This window comes from Micromys minutus, assembly GCF_963924665.1.
Source record: "Micromys minutus genome assembly, chromosome: 2".
In the NCBI taxonomy this organism is placed as follows: Eukaryota; Metazoa; Chordata; class Mammalia; order Rodentia; family Muridae; genus Micromys; species Micromys minutus.
The window spans coordinates 58692454-58703869 of record NC_137971.1 but is presented as its reverse complement, the minus strand read 5'-3'; the positions used below and the strand labels follow the sequence as shown (position 1 = coordinate 58703869).

General features: G+C 51.9%; 2 protein-coding genes across 3 annotated transcripts; one reads left to right on the top strand and one right to left on the bottom strand.

Moving 5' to 3' along the window:
- Nucleotides 1–1131: 1131 nt before the first annotated feature.
- BET1L (Bet1 golgi vesicular membrane trafficking protein like) lies at nt 1132–5299 on the bottom strand. 2 transcript variants are annotated; one of them, XM_080911260.1, is made up of 5 exons: nt 4881–5299; nt 4314–4474; nt 3157–3248; nt 2854–2910; nt 1132–2711 (listed from the first exon to the last, which is right to left on the bottom strand). In XM_080911260.1, exons 2-5 carry the CDS (start codon nt 4330–4332, stop codon nt 2544–2546), a joined length of 336 nt encoding a protein of 111 aa, XP_080767386.1. In that variant the 5' UTR covers nt 4333–4474; nt 4881–5299; the 3' UTR covers nt 1132–2543. The 2 variants fall into 2 exon arrangements, with proteins under 2 accessions (XP_080767386.1, XP_080767387.1); XM_080911261.1 differs by having other exon boundaries at nt 5143–5299.
- A 43-nt stretch (nt 5300–5342) lies between these two features.
- On the top strand, nt 5343–11379 carry RIC8A (RIC8 guanine nucleotide exchange factor A). Its single transcript, XM_080911251.1, has 10 exons — nt 5343–5696; nt 5997–6044; nt 6134–6724; nt 7025–7116; nt 7611–7761; nt 9088–9183; nt 9268–9412; nt 9491–9635; nt 10004–10123; nt 10455–11379. The coding sequence occupies exons 1-10, from the start codon at nt 5613–5615 to the stop codon at nt 10573–10575; spliced, it is 1593 nt and encodes a 530-aa protein (XP_080767377.1). The 5' UTR covers nt 5343–5612; the 3' UTR covers nt 10576–11379.
- The last annotated feature ends 37 nt before the right edge of the window (nt 11380–11416 follow it).

Below are 11416 nucleotides of genomic sequence, written 5' to 3'. Positions count from 1 at the left end.
AGCCCTTAGGAGGTAATGCTAACACCACCCTACCCTAAGGGTGGCAGAGAAGGGCCACTCGTAAGGAAGCTGGTGGGTCTGTGGCTGTCCTGCCCAAACCCAGGGAGATAAGACGTCTCTGGAAGATGAGCAAAGGTGGACTTCAGTGCCCAAGGCCAGACACAGATTAGGGTCCACTCAAAAGAACTCAAATTCCTGGAAATGAGGACAAGAAATACCAAGTATTTATTTATTCCCAAGGCCTTGAACTATAGGATGAACCTGGTAGCCTGCACTCACAGCCCCTCACACTGGGCACCAGCACTTCTTACAGCTTGCTGGTGTTCAGCACCCACCTATGCATTAGGGGAAATGTCATGGACACAGGCCCAAGTTGGAAGGTAAGGTTAGGACCTTCAGGAAGTCGGTATGACCTAGTGGCTGTGGAGCTGGTATCCCCCCTTCACATGAGTCATGCGACGAAGAATAACTGAATGTGACAGGAGCTACAACCCTGATCCTCAAAGCAGCTGGAGACCTACAATCAGCCATGGAGATGGTGGGGCAGGGTAGAGACCCGAGGAAAATACTAGCCACGTTTGGGGTTGTGGTGGGGAAGTCTCAGAGGGATGGCAAGGCTAGAATGGTAACTCTAGAAGAAGTTACCCCCAAAAGCAGAAAGTTAGATCTGGTTTACACCAGCTTGATGAGAAGGTGCTGGCTGTTTCAAGTGCCTTAGAAGCCAGGCGTGAATGCACACACCTGTAACGCCATCCACTCAGAAACCTAAGGCCAGAGGATCATCAGCTGGAGACCAGCCTAGGCCACACAGTTCAAGAGCAGCCTGGAATACACAGCAAGCCACTATCTCACGGGAACAAAACAGCAAAGTGCCCGGGGCCAGCAGCACTCCTAGAAAGTAGACATTAGCAGTTCTTGGTTTCAGGGAGTCAAATCCGAAGCATGAACATGCTTGCCATGGGTCTAGATGGAAGAATGTTACAGGCAGCTATTACCCTGCTTGGCTATAAGCAGAGGACAAAGTCAAGGCCCTGGTCCACAGATGCTGGGAGATGAGAATGAAGTGCCTACAAAAGGAGGCCTCAGAATGAAGGACAAGCTAGAAGAGCCCAGCTGGAAGTGTGTGGGACAAACAGCAAAGCCAGTGAGCTGTACCTTTGGGGGTATGGCGGGAGGGGGGGCACTAGGCCAAACGAAGACGGGCCCTCCTCCTCCAGAAGTTTGGGGCTCAGGTAGACACAATGCAATGGCCAAGTAAGCCCAAGGTCAACAAATTCAGAGAGAAGTTGCTCAACAAAGGGAGAAGCGGGTGGATACCTAGTGCTACAGCAAAGTATTGTTAACGGCCTTAAGAGGCCGGGGTTTGGCAAAATCTGGCTTAACTTAGAACTCGGAGGTAGTGGTTATGGGTCAATTAGCCTCATGGTATGGCCTCATAGGGAGAGAGTGAGCCAGTGTAGGAAGAGGGAGAGAGAGAAAGGCAGACATGAATAAGGTCAGAGAAGGGCACAGAACTTCATCTTAAAGATATTTTATGTGAAGACAGAAAGTGCTAGGTCCTCATAAACTCTGTCAGCTCCACAGGTCAGTTTGTGTGCAAATGGGGCTGGCCAAGGCAGCAGGTAGAGCAGGCAAGTCTGTGGAGTTATGCAACAAGGAGGTGGCTCAATCTCCCTCACACCCAGGGAAAACTGGCTGTACAAGGCAGGGCAAGGTTCAGTACAGGTCAAAAGTTCCCCTACACAAATGCTTTCATAGGTAGCCTCCAGCCCCATGAGGATCCCAGCAGAGAGGCCACTCCAGCCTGACTCTGAAAAGCCACCTTGTACTATTCTAAGTCTGTTTGCCTAGGGATGGAGACATCTTTGACACTGGGGAGATTCTCACTCCCAAGGACACATGGTCTTATGGCCCAGAAGGATCTTAGTCTGGTGCCTCTGGACTGCAGTCCACTCCTCCATCCACAGCTTTGCCTCTTCCCTGGGATCAGACTCCAGCCAACAACTGGTGGGTACAGCCTGCACAGGTCCATTCCTGACCGGCAGCTTCAGCCTGGCTTCACTGCCAGCCCCATCCCTATGACCGTCATTTGCAGAGAGCTCATGGCCATGCTCCCTTCTGGTGTCAGCTTTAGACTCTTCGAGAACACAGACATTTTAAACCAGACATAAACAGATTAGAGCAAAACAGAAGGCCCTTAAGATACTGGCTTCTGAGGAGTGTGGCCACGGGCTGCTGGACACAGGGGGTGCATTTGGGACTCTCAGATGCTTTGCATAGACCTGACTCATTCTCATACAACATGGCTCTGGCTCTGCCAGTGTCTTTAGCACCAGGGAGTTGCGCTGGATTTTGCCTTTTTCTTCTTCCTTCATACACAGGACAAGCCAAGATGAGCTCTTCATGACAGACACTGCTGCAGTCGTCCTGACTTAGGAAGATGAGTGACCCATGGTGACGATTTCAAAGAAATGTTGCTTCTGTAGTCAGGTACTTAGGAAACCAGGTGTACAAGAGCCTGGCTGCCCTTGGCTCCCACTGGCTCACGTCCTTGTCCTCGACAAGAGGTAGGAGAGGATGAAAAAGGCCACAATTAAGACCACAGCCATACCACATAGAAGCTTCCGGTTGTCTCGCCCAGACCGCGCCATCGTGGAAAAGCGCTTCACGCTCCCTGTGAGTAGGCCAGTCACACTGGCAAAATCAGAGTCCTGCAGGAGAGACCCCAACAGAATCACAGAGAGTTGGGACCCTGGACTTCCCCACCACACTAGCACCAAAGGGTAAGAGGCAGCGGAGCAGACGGTGTATGGGCAGAGCTGACTGTAATTTGTACAGAACATAGGCACTTACCATGCCTTCTAGGTATCGGTTCTGGTCTTCTGTGTCCCTGTCGATGTCCAAAGCCAGCTAGTTGTAACAGAAGGCACAGTCAAGCAAGGACACAGAGTGCAGTACCCATCATCCCCTTCAAACCAGCTAGACTTTACCCATGGCTCTGCAAGGTACCTATTACCAGAAAAAGCTAAAAAGGCCAAGGGATTACCTGAAGTATTCCTCCAGTCAGCACACCCATGGAAAGACATGGCCTCCTTCCTACCCTCCCAGCCCCACTCACCAAAGTATCTCATGGAAGGGAAGAGGGCCACCACTGACCGATTTAAGCCTGGTGACCTTAGAGGCCAGGCTGTCAGCCATCCGCTTGTTCTCTCTGTCTAGAATCTCCTCCACAGCACCAGAGCTCTGAGCTGCAAGAGAAAGAGGCTGAAGGGCAGCATTCACTCATAAACGTGGTCCCTGACCCCTCACTCATGTGGAGTCTGGCCTAGTGAGACATCTAAGGGCATTCCGCCCATATACGTCTGCTAAATTAGCATGTCCCACCATATGTTCCAACAGGTAGACCACCTACACACCACACATGTAGCATAGGTCACGTAAGTACCTGTATGCATGCCCAGGCAAAGATAGGCAGGGGAACCAGCAGGTCCTATCAATCTATACTACCCTATTGTATTCTGCTCCTGAACTGAAGCAAATATTGCTTTAGCTGAAATCACCATCTGAGGGTGTGGGACAGGTCTCAAAGGAAAACAGTAAATTCTGGTAGGGTTCACAGGGAAAACAGAACAGAACAGCCAACCAGGTGACAGAAAGGCTGTTTGGGGATGACTTAGGAATCAGGTCCAAGGTTACTGTAGAAACTACCTAGCTCTACTGCTACAACCCACACAGGATCTCTAGAAACCCCAGAGCACTATGGCTGTGGGAACCTGGCTCCGACAGACAGACATGAAGAATTTCTGTCACGGTATGTAGTTGAGACTCACCTACCTAAGAGTGACTGGCACCGGTGTGAAGTATAAAAACAACCCAGCCTCGATGTGACCCACCTAGGGAAAAGCCAGCAGCACCAGCAAACAGGTGAGACCAGGCTCTAAAAGGCAGACGGCTGTGTCCTACCAACCACTGCATAGTCAGTCATTAGTATAGTCAAAGTACCAATGTCACAACTGTCACACTGAACACAGGCACGGAGGCAGAGGGTGTGGGTGATCCGCGGCAATCGGGCCCTCATTAGTAAAACCCTGCTTGGACCCTCTGTTTCCAGCTCTTGGCATCAACTATACACAAAACGGATGTCATCCCGGCTTGGCTTCCAAGGCAGTGCCGGTCAAAATCTGGCCCTGTTTTTCCTGGAATACGTAAGCGCCATCCCACCTAGGTCCCCTCCACTGAGAAAAAAGAAGATATGTCTCCGGCTCCGGACTTGGACCTTGCCTCCTATCCCTACTACCTTTAGGTGCGCTCACCTCGAGTCCAATCAGCCATCGCGCCCTCCAAGGTCCCACTCAGGGAGTCCGCAACACAACGACGGACGTGGCACCACTACCGGGTCTTCCGGTTCCGCCTCAGGTCTAATAACTTCCGGGAGAAGGGTCTGAAGCGGAAGAAACGGACTTGTAGTTCTACTCTGGAATGTAAATAAGGGAAGGGCGGGCCATCAGCATTCGGGCCCAGGGATTGGCCAGCAATATTAGTCCCCCGCTGTGGGTGTTACCCCAAGCCGGAGCTCAGACCCAAATCTGGAACCAAGGCTAGGAACCGGCTCGATAAAGCAGTCCAGTACCTCGGGCGCTGTGAAGTCCTGGTGTGAGAACGACAGGATGGGGAGGACAGGCAGAACCCAAACAGACTGGTGATGGGGAAGGCCAGGGCCTACCTGACACTGAGTAGGGGCAAGCGCCTGTTAGCACAGCGGTGACATCATCCACTGGAGCATTGCTTGTGGATGTCATCGCGGGGTGCACCGACTCTGCCTTCAGCTAAGTGGCATGCGGACCTAGCTCCCCACTACACAGCGCTCCTACGCTTCTAACCTCAGACACGCCGCGGCTGGCCACCCCTCCGTTGCTCCTCCCGCGGGAGTGGCTTTTTCACGGGAGTTCTTTACTTTCCTGCTATCCGATCCTTCCTCATGCACTCTGCAATTTCCCTTTTCTTTTGATAACCACATTATTTTGGTGGTTTGGTCTTTTGATTGTCTTTAGATAGGTCTGCCCGTTTCTGCCTCTTGAGTGCTGGGATTAAAAAAAGAAAAAAAGAAAAGGCGTGCGTCACAACGCCGGGTTAACCACGTACATTATTTTGACCATCCAAGTCGTTATATTTCTCTTTCCCTATTGCCCATGGAAGATGAGCTCCAGGGTCTGGATCACGAGAATCCTTTTCCCCAACTGACTAGGCGGCCAGGAGCCGGCGCTCCCTTTTTTATCACAGTACCGGGACCAGAGCGTAAGGAGGACAGTCCACGCACGGGCCAAGCCACACCCCACTCCCCACCCCCGCCTGCGAGGAACTCGGGCTCAGAAGGAGGACAGTGCTTGGTTAGCTGCCATCGCTGCGCCAAGACAAGCCTCTCAGCGACCACAGCCGAGTTGCTCCACCTTAAGCCGGAGGCCAGCCCAGTGCCTGTACACACCCTTGGGCTCGGCTGCTCTCCCAGCATCCCTCACGCGTGGACGCTGGGCTTCCGGACCTGGGCGGAGCCCCCGGGTTTGACCGATTGCGTATTCCCCTCCCTAGCCTTCTAGCACCCCGTGCCGGGGGCCATGGAGCCCCGGGCAGTTGCGGATGCCTTGGAGACCGGAGAGGAAGATGCCGTGACAGAAGCTCTGCGGTCATTCAACCGGGAGGTGAGAGGCATCGGGCTGCCGAGGAAATTTCAGGAAGAGAGGAAGCAGCGGTGTGCGTGCAACTCGGCTGGGGTGTGCGTGCGAGTGTGGCAGGGAGCACGGCGGTGGGTGGTGGGCTGGGCCTCGGGTGTCTCTGAGGTGGCGTGTGATGGGGCAGGTGTATGGGAGGCGAGGGTGGGCCTTGTCTTAAGTACAGAGCGATGGCTGCTGCTTCAAAGGTAGAAGCAGACCTGCTGCTCTGGCTTGAGAAGCACAGGTCCTACCTGCTTGTGGATCTGAGCCTCCTGGGTCTCCCTGCAGCATTCCCAGAGCTTCACCTTCGATGATGCCCAGCAGGACGACAGGAAGGTAGGTGTCAGGCCAAGGGGCTCCAAGGGCAGACACGGGCTGCTCCAAGAAGAGGAGGGCCTAGTGGAACCACTTTTGTCCCTCCCCAGAGACTCGCAAAGCTGCTGGTCTCCATACTGGAGCAGGGCTTGTCACCAAAACACCGTGTCACCTGGCTGCAGACTATCCGAATCCTATCCCGAGACCGCAGCTGTCTGGACTCATTTGCCAGCCGCCAGAGCTTACATGCACTAGCCTGCTATGCTGACATTACCATCTCCGAGGAGCCCATCCCACAACCCCCAGACATGGATGCCCTACTCGAGTCTCTCAAATGCCTATGTAATCTTGTGCTCAGCAGTCCTACAGCACAGATGCTAGCAGCAGAGGCTCGTCTGGTGGTGAGGCTAGCGGAGCGTGTGGGACTGTACCGCAAAAGGAGCTACCCCCACGAAGTCCAGTTCTTTGACTTGAGGCTCCTTTTCCTGCTAACAGCCCTTCGCACTGATGTGCGCCAGCAACTGTTTCAGGAGCTGCACGGTGTGCGCCTGCTGACAGATGCGCTGGAATTAACGCTGGGCGTGGCCCCCAAAGAAAACCCTCTGGTGATACTTCCAGCCCAAGAGACAGAGAGAGCCATGGAGATCCTCAAAGTGCTCTTTAACATCACCTTTGACTCTGTCAAGAGGGAGGTTGATGAGGTAGGTTGTAGACGGAAGTCATGGGCTGGACTCAGTTCAGCTGGGACATTTTGTGGTTTTGCTTCTCCCCTTTGTACCTCAAGTTGCAGGGGGCATGGAGTAGAGGACAGTCTAGGCGGGAACTCAAGGTTTCTGAGCTGTGTTGTGCTTGGGGTTGCAGAAGGGTATTCTCCACAATGCCTCAGGGGGCCAAAATCACCAAGTGTGCTGTGGACAGGGCCTAGTGATCAGCTCCATGTAGCCTTGGGCCATAAGATCGGAGACCAATTCTCACAGGAGCCCCTTTCTGTCTTTGGTTAGGAAGACGCTGCCCTTTACCGGTACCTGGGGACCCTTCTGCGGCACTGTGTGATGGCTGATGCTGCTGGAGACCGCACGGAGGAGTTCCATGGGTGAGGGGCAGGGCTTACAATATGGCAAGAGCATCTAGGTATGGGTACAGAAGTCCTTAATCCTAGCTGTGAATCAGAAGCACAGGAACCCAGGCCCCACCTTTGAGTATGGCTTCATCAGGACACCAGTGAGTTTCCAGAGAGCCTAGAAAACCCAGGTATGACTAAGACAAGAGCTATGAACTTAAAGCTAAGACAGGGCCTTAGGTGGAGGCAGTGGTGGCCCTGCCATTGTAGGACAGTATGGTCTCTTGCTGGTGCCTCAGCTCATCTTGGTTTCAAGAGATTGCCTGACATCTCAGCTCAGACAGAATGGCGCAGACAAAGTGTCTACAGCATCTCCCCACCAAACTAGAGTTAGGGTACCACCTGCCCTTTCCTGTAGTCCTCAGTGCTATCCTTCAGGCCCACATATCATGTATACCCCAGGAGAAGGGCCAGGGATTGTGTCTGATAAATATAGTTACTGTGCCAAGACCTCTGTCTGTCCCCAGCCACGCAGTAAATCTCCTGGGGAACTTGCCCCTCAAATGTTTGGATGTCCTTCTTGCCCTGGAGCTACACGAAGGATCCTTAGAATTTATGGGAGTTAATATGGATGTGATCAATGCCCTCCTCGTCTTCCTAGAGAAGCGTCTGCACCAGGTAGGAGGGGGACCTGCTGTGTGGACACACCCAGGGGCTTGGGCACCCGTTGTCGATAACTGTTTCTGCACCATTGGTACTGGCAAGTAGAGCTGAGCTTGATGGTGTATCTCGGACAATTCCTCTGATTGCTCCGTGGAGCTAGATGGTGGCCGTTCAGTCAGGCTCTCTCAGAAGCTTGCTCATATGCTGTGTGTGTGAGCCCTGCTGCTGCTGATTACCAAAGACAAGCAAGCTTCTCGGCGTCTACTAAGGCAACAGTTATCTGTTAGGTCTCTGTGGCTCTAATGTTAAGTCATTCTGAGAAGCCTCATGCTCCTAATGTTTCTATACATGGGGAGCCAGAGATGACATCAGTTGTCCCTCTGCATTTTTTTTCTGGTTTTTTTTTTTTTTTTTTTTTTTTTTTTTTTGAGATAGGGTTTCTCTGGGTGACCCTGGCTCTCCTAGAACTCTCTATGTAGACCGGGCTGGCCTCAGACTCACAGAGATCTGTCTGCCTCTGCCACGAGTGTTAGGATTAAAAGTGTGTACCGACACCACCATCTCCCCAAGTTGTCCCTCTGCATCTTAAAGAGGCATAACCAAAAGTTATCTGAATCTTATGGGTATCCATGGGACATCCAGAGAGCTGGTGATCTAGCCTGTCCTTGTGGAGCCCCCCCACAGCTGAAAGCCATGAGATTCATTAGATCTGAGGAGCCATGTTGCTGGCCAGAGAGGGTGCTCAGCACCTGTGAGCTGGGTGAGGAGATGTGTCTGGTATTGCTGTAGCTGCTGCTCCAGGGAGATTCTGGGAAGGCAGGGAAGGGATAGCTGCATTGTTTGCTCTCTGAGGCACTTTGAATAGGAAATCTGTTACTTGCTTTTGCCGTTTCCTGAGGGTAGTGTGTGTACCTCAGGTGTGCAGACGGCTCCAAATGCTTTTTGTTTTGTTCATGGCTCTGCTCTGTAGTTCTAACAGTTGGTTTTAAAGAAGCAAGTTGTTTGACCCCAAGTCACAAAGTTGTTAGTCACTTCCAGAAGTAGGTCTGGTTTTCATCACTTTCTCAAGAGTTTCGTAGACATTGTACAGACAAGGGTGAACTTGAACTTCTGATTTTCCTGCCTCCCAAGTACTGGAGTTACAGCCCCGTACCTCCATGACTGGCTTAATGTTTCCATACCATTTTAAGTTAATAAACACTTAGCACTATCTTTGGCCCTTAGCTAACTTACTGCAGCATGGCCTCTCTATAAGAGGTTGTCAGAACCATCTGGTGAAGTGTGCAATGTAACCCCATCTTTCCTGGGGAGCATATGACAGTGACAAAAGCACTTCTACAGACCCACAGGCTGAAGGAGTGTGTGGCACCTGTGCTGAGCGTGTTGACAGAATGTGCCCGCATGCACCGCCCTGCCAGGAAGTTCCTGAAGGCCCAGGTACTTGGAAAAATGAGACGAAGCTGGGAAACCTGGCCTGGATCCTTTTTATAGGCCAACACTTAGAGACAGCTACCTCCCTAGGTCCTGCCCCCTCTGAGGGATGTGAGGACTCGGCCCGAGGTGGGGGACCTGCTTCGAAACAAGCTTGTCCGCCTCATGACACACCTGGATACAGATGTGAAGAGAGTAGCTGCTGAGTTCCTCTTTGTCTTATGCTCTGAGAGTGGTGAGTTGAGGGAGCCCAAGCCCCAGGCCTCCCCTGCCTCAGCCATATTCACACATTGACCTCTGCCCTGGTCTTCAGTGCCCCGATTCATCAAGTACACGGGCTACGGGAATGCTGCTGGCCTCCTGGCTGCCAGGGGCCTCATGGCTGGGGGCCGGCCCGAGGGCCAGTACTCAGAGGATGAGGACACTGACACAGAGGAGTACAGGGAAGCTAAGGCCAGGTAGGTGCCCCTAACGTATACTTGGTTCATTCATAACCCCCATTTCCCTCTCCACCCCCTCCCCAACCAGAGCCATTAGTACGTAGGACAGGATAAGACCTAAATTCAGGAACTTGTGTTCTGATGACAAGTCATGTACTGAGGCCCAGTAAGTGAGCTCTCTGGGATCCAGAGGTCCTGGGCACGAGTTGTCTGGCTGGTGTTCGAGGGGGATCTCCCTTCTAAAGTCCCATCACCACCAAAACCAAGAATGTGGGTTCTGCTAACCCAGCCCTAAGCATGAAGATGAAGACTAACCTGCCCCACTAAGCGCCACTTTTCCTGTAGCATCTCTAACCCATTTCCCATGCACTGTTCCTGGGAACTAGCATCAACCCTGTGACTGGAAGGGTGGAGGAGAAGCCGCCTAATCCTATGGAAGGCATGACAGAGGAGCAGAAGGAACATGAAGCCATGAAGCTAGTGAACATGTTTGACAAGCTCTCCAGGTATGTGTTATGAGAAAGGCATGTAGCTAGAAGACATGGAAATGATTCTGTTCCTGGTGAGACTGTATTAGACATTGGAGATAACTTGCCCTAGAGGTAACCTTCTGGCAAAGAGAGAGGGTACAGTCCACATTGAGCCCTGTTTCTAGAGGAGGAAAATGAGGACAAGACTGTGAAGGACTGTCTAACGTCTCAAAGCTAATTAAGAGGTAGTTAGGACCAGGCCCTAGTTAATAGTTAACCCTAGTTAAATAGCAGCCAAGAAGTGAGTAAGAGCCCCTTGCCCTGCCCACTAGGTCCTTTCCCCAACCACACTGTCCTTTCCCTTCAGGCACAGAGTCATCCAACCCATGGGGATGAGTCCCAGGGGTCACCTCACTTCTCTGCAAGATGCGATGTGTGAAACTATGGAGGGACAGCTCTCCTCAGACCCCGACTCAGACCCTGACTGAAGATGGCAGCGGCTTTGCTCCCCTTCAGAACTGGTGCTGCTTCCAGACATGTCCTGGGGTGCTGCCTCGAGAAGCCACACCCCTCTCCAACTGGGGAGCCATTCTCTCTACTCCTCACATCCATCATCTGCCTTTGGTCCAGTTTCTTATGTTTAGGACTGTGGTAGTCTTACCCTCTGTGAAGACCAGGAACCCACCTTTCATTTCCACAAGTGAAGTTGCTTCTTGGATGTGGCTGTAACCATGGGCAGAGTTGCCTTGGCACATAAATGAATGTGTATTTATGAAGATGGTAACTGAGTAGGGTGCACACGGTGTAAGCATGACTGTGCTGGTGCCGGCCCAGAGCCCGTATGTGGGGCATATGCTGTGTTTTCAACATTCTAGAATCTGTTGGAATGATTTAAGTATGTCAGAAAACACACCAGGTATCACTGTGGCTGCTTCTGGCTCCACTGAGCACAGGGCCATTTGCCTCTTCGAAATTCTTGGTCCTGGCTCAGCCACCCACTGCAGTATCACATACCCAAGTCTCACTGGCTGTGACAGCTAACTCAGTCACAGCCACTGGTTTAGTAATTATATGAAGGCAAAAGTTGTAAGACAAGGTAAAAATCTGAGATTTGTGAGGCACAGAATAAAGAAGAGTTTGGGACAAGACTGTATATCTGTGACGTAGTCAGGTGAGAGGATATTAAGTGGAAACTGATTTCATTCTATTTAACATTCAAGATTTCCTAGATCATCACACGTCTGCTTTCGTTGAAGAACAAGGATAGAAGGCAAGACCCCAGTCCCTGGAATCTTGTTGAGTCGACTACATACTATCAGCTGCAGTCAA

Bases quoted from the DNA above. Each gene is read 5' to 3' on its own strand.
- RIC8A (XM_080911251.1), top strand. From the start codon at position 5,613: ATGGAGCCCCGGGCAGTTGCGGATGCCTTGGAGACCGGAGAGGAAGAT. The intron at 6,045-6,133 runs GTAGGTGTCAGG...GTCCCTCCCCAG, and splicing joins CCCAGCAGGACGACAGGAAG to AGACTCGCAAAGCTGCTGGT. The intron at 10,124-10,454 runs GTATGTGTTATG...CTTTCCCTTCAG, and splicing joins ATGTTTGACAAGCTCTCCAG to GCACAGAGTCATCCAACCCA.
- BET1L (XM_080911260.1), bottom strand. The intron at 2,911-3,156 runs GTCAGTGGTGGC...TGTTACAACTAG, and splicing joins AGGTCACCAGGCTTAAATCG to CTGGCTTTGGACATCGACAG. The intron at 2,712-2,853 runs GTAAGTGCCTAT...TCTCTCCTGCAG, and splicing joins ACCGATACCTAGAAGGCATG to GACTCTGATTTTGCCAGTGT.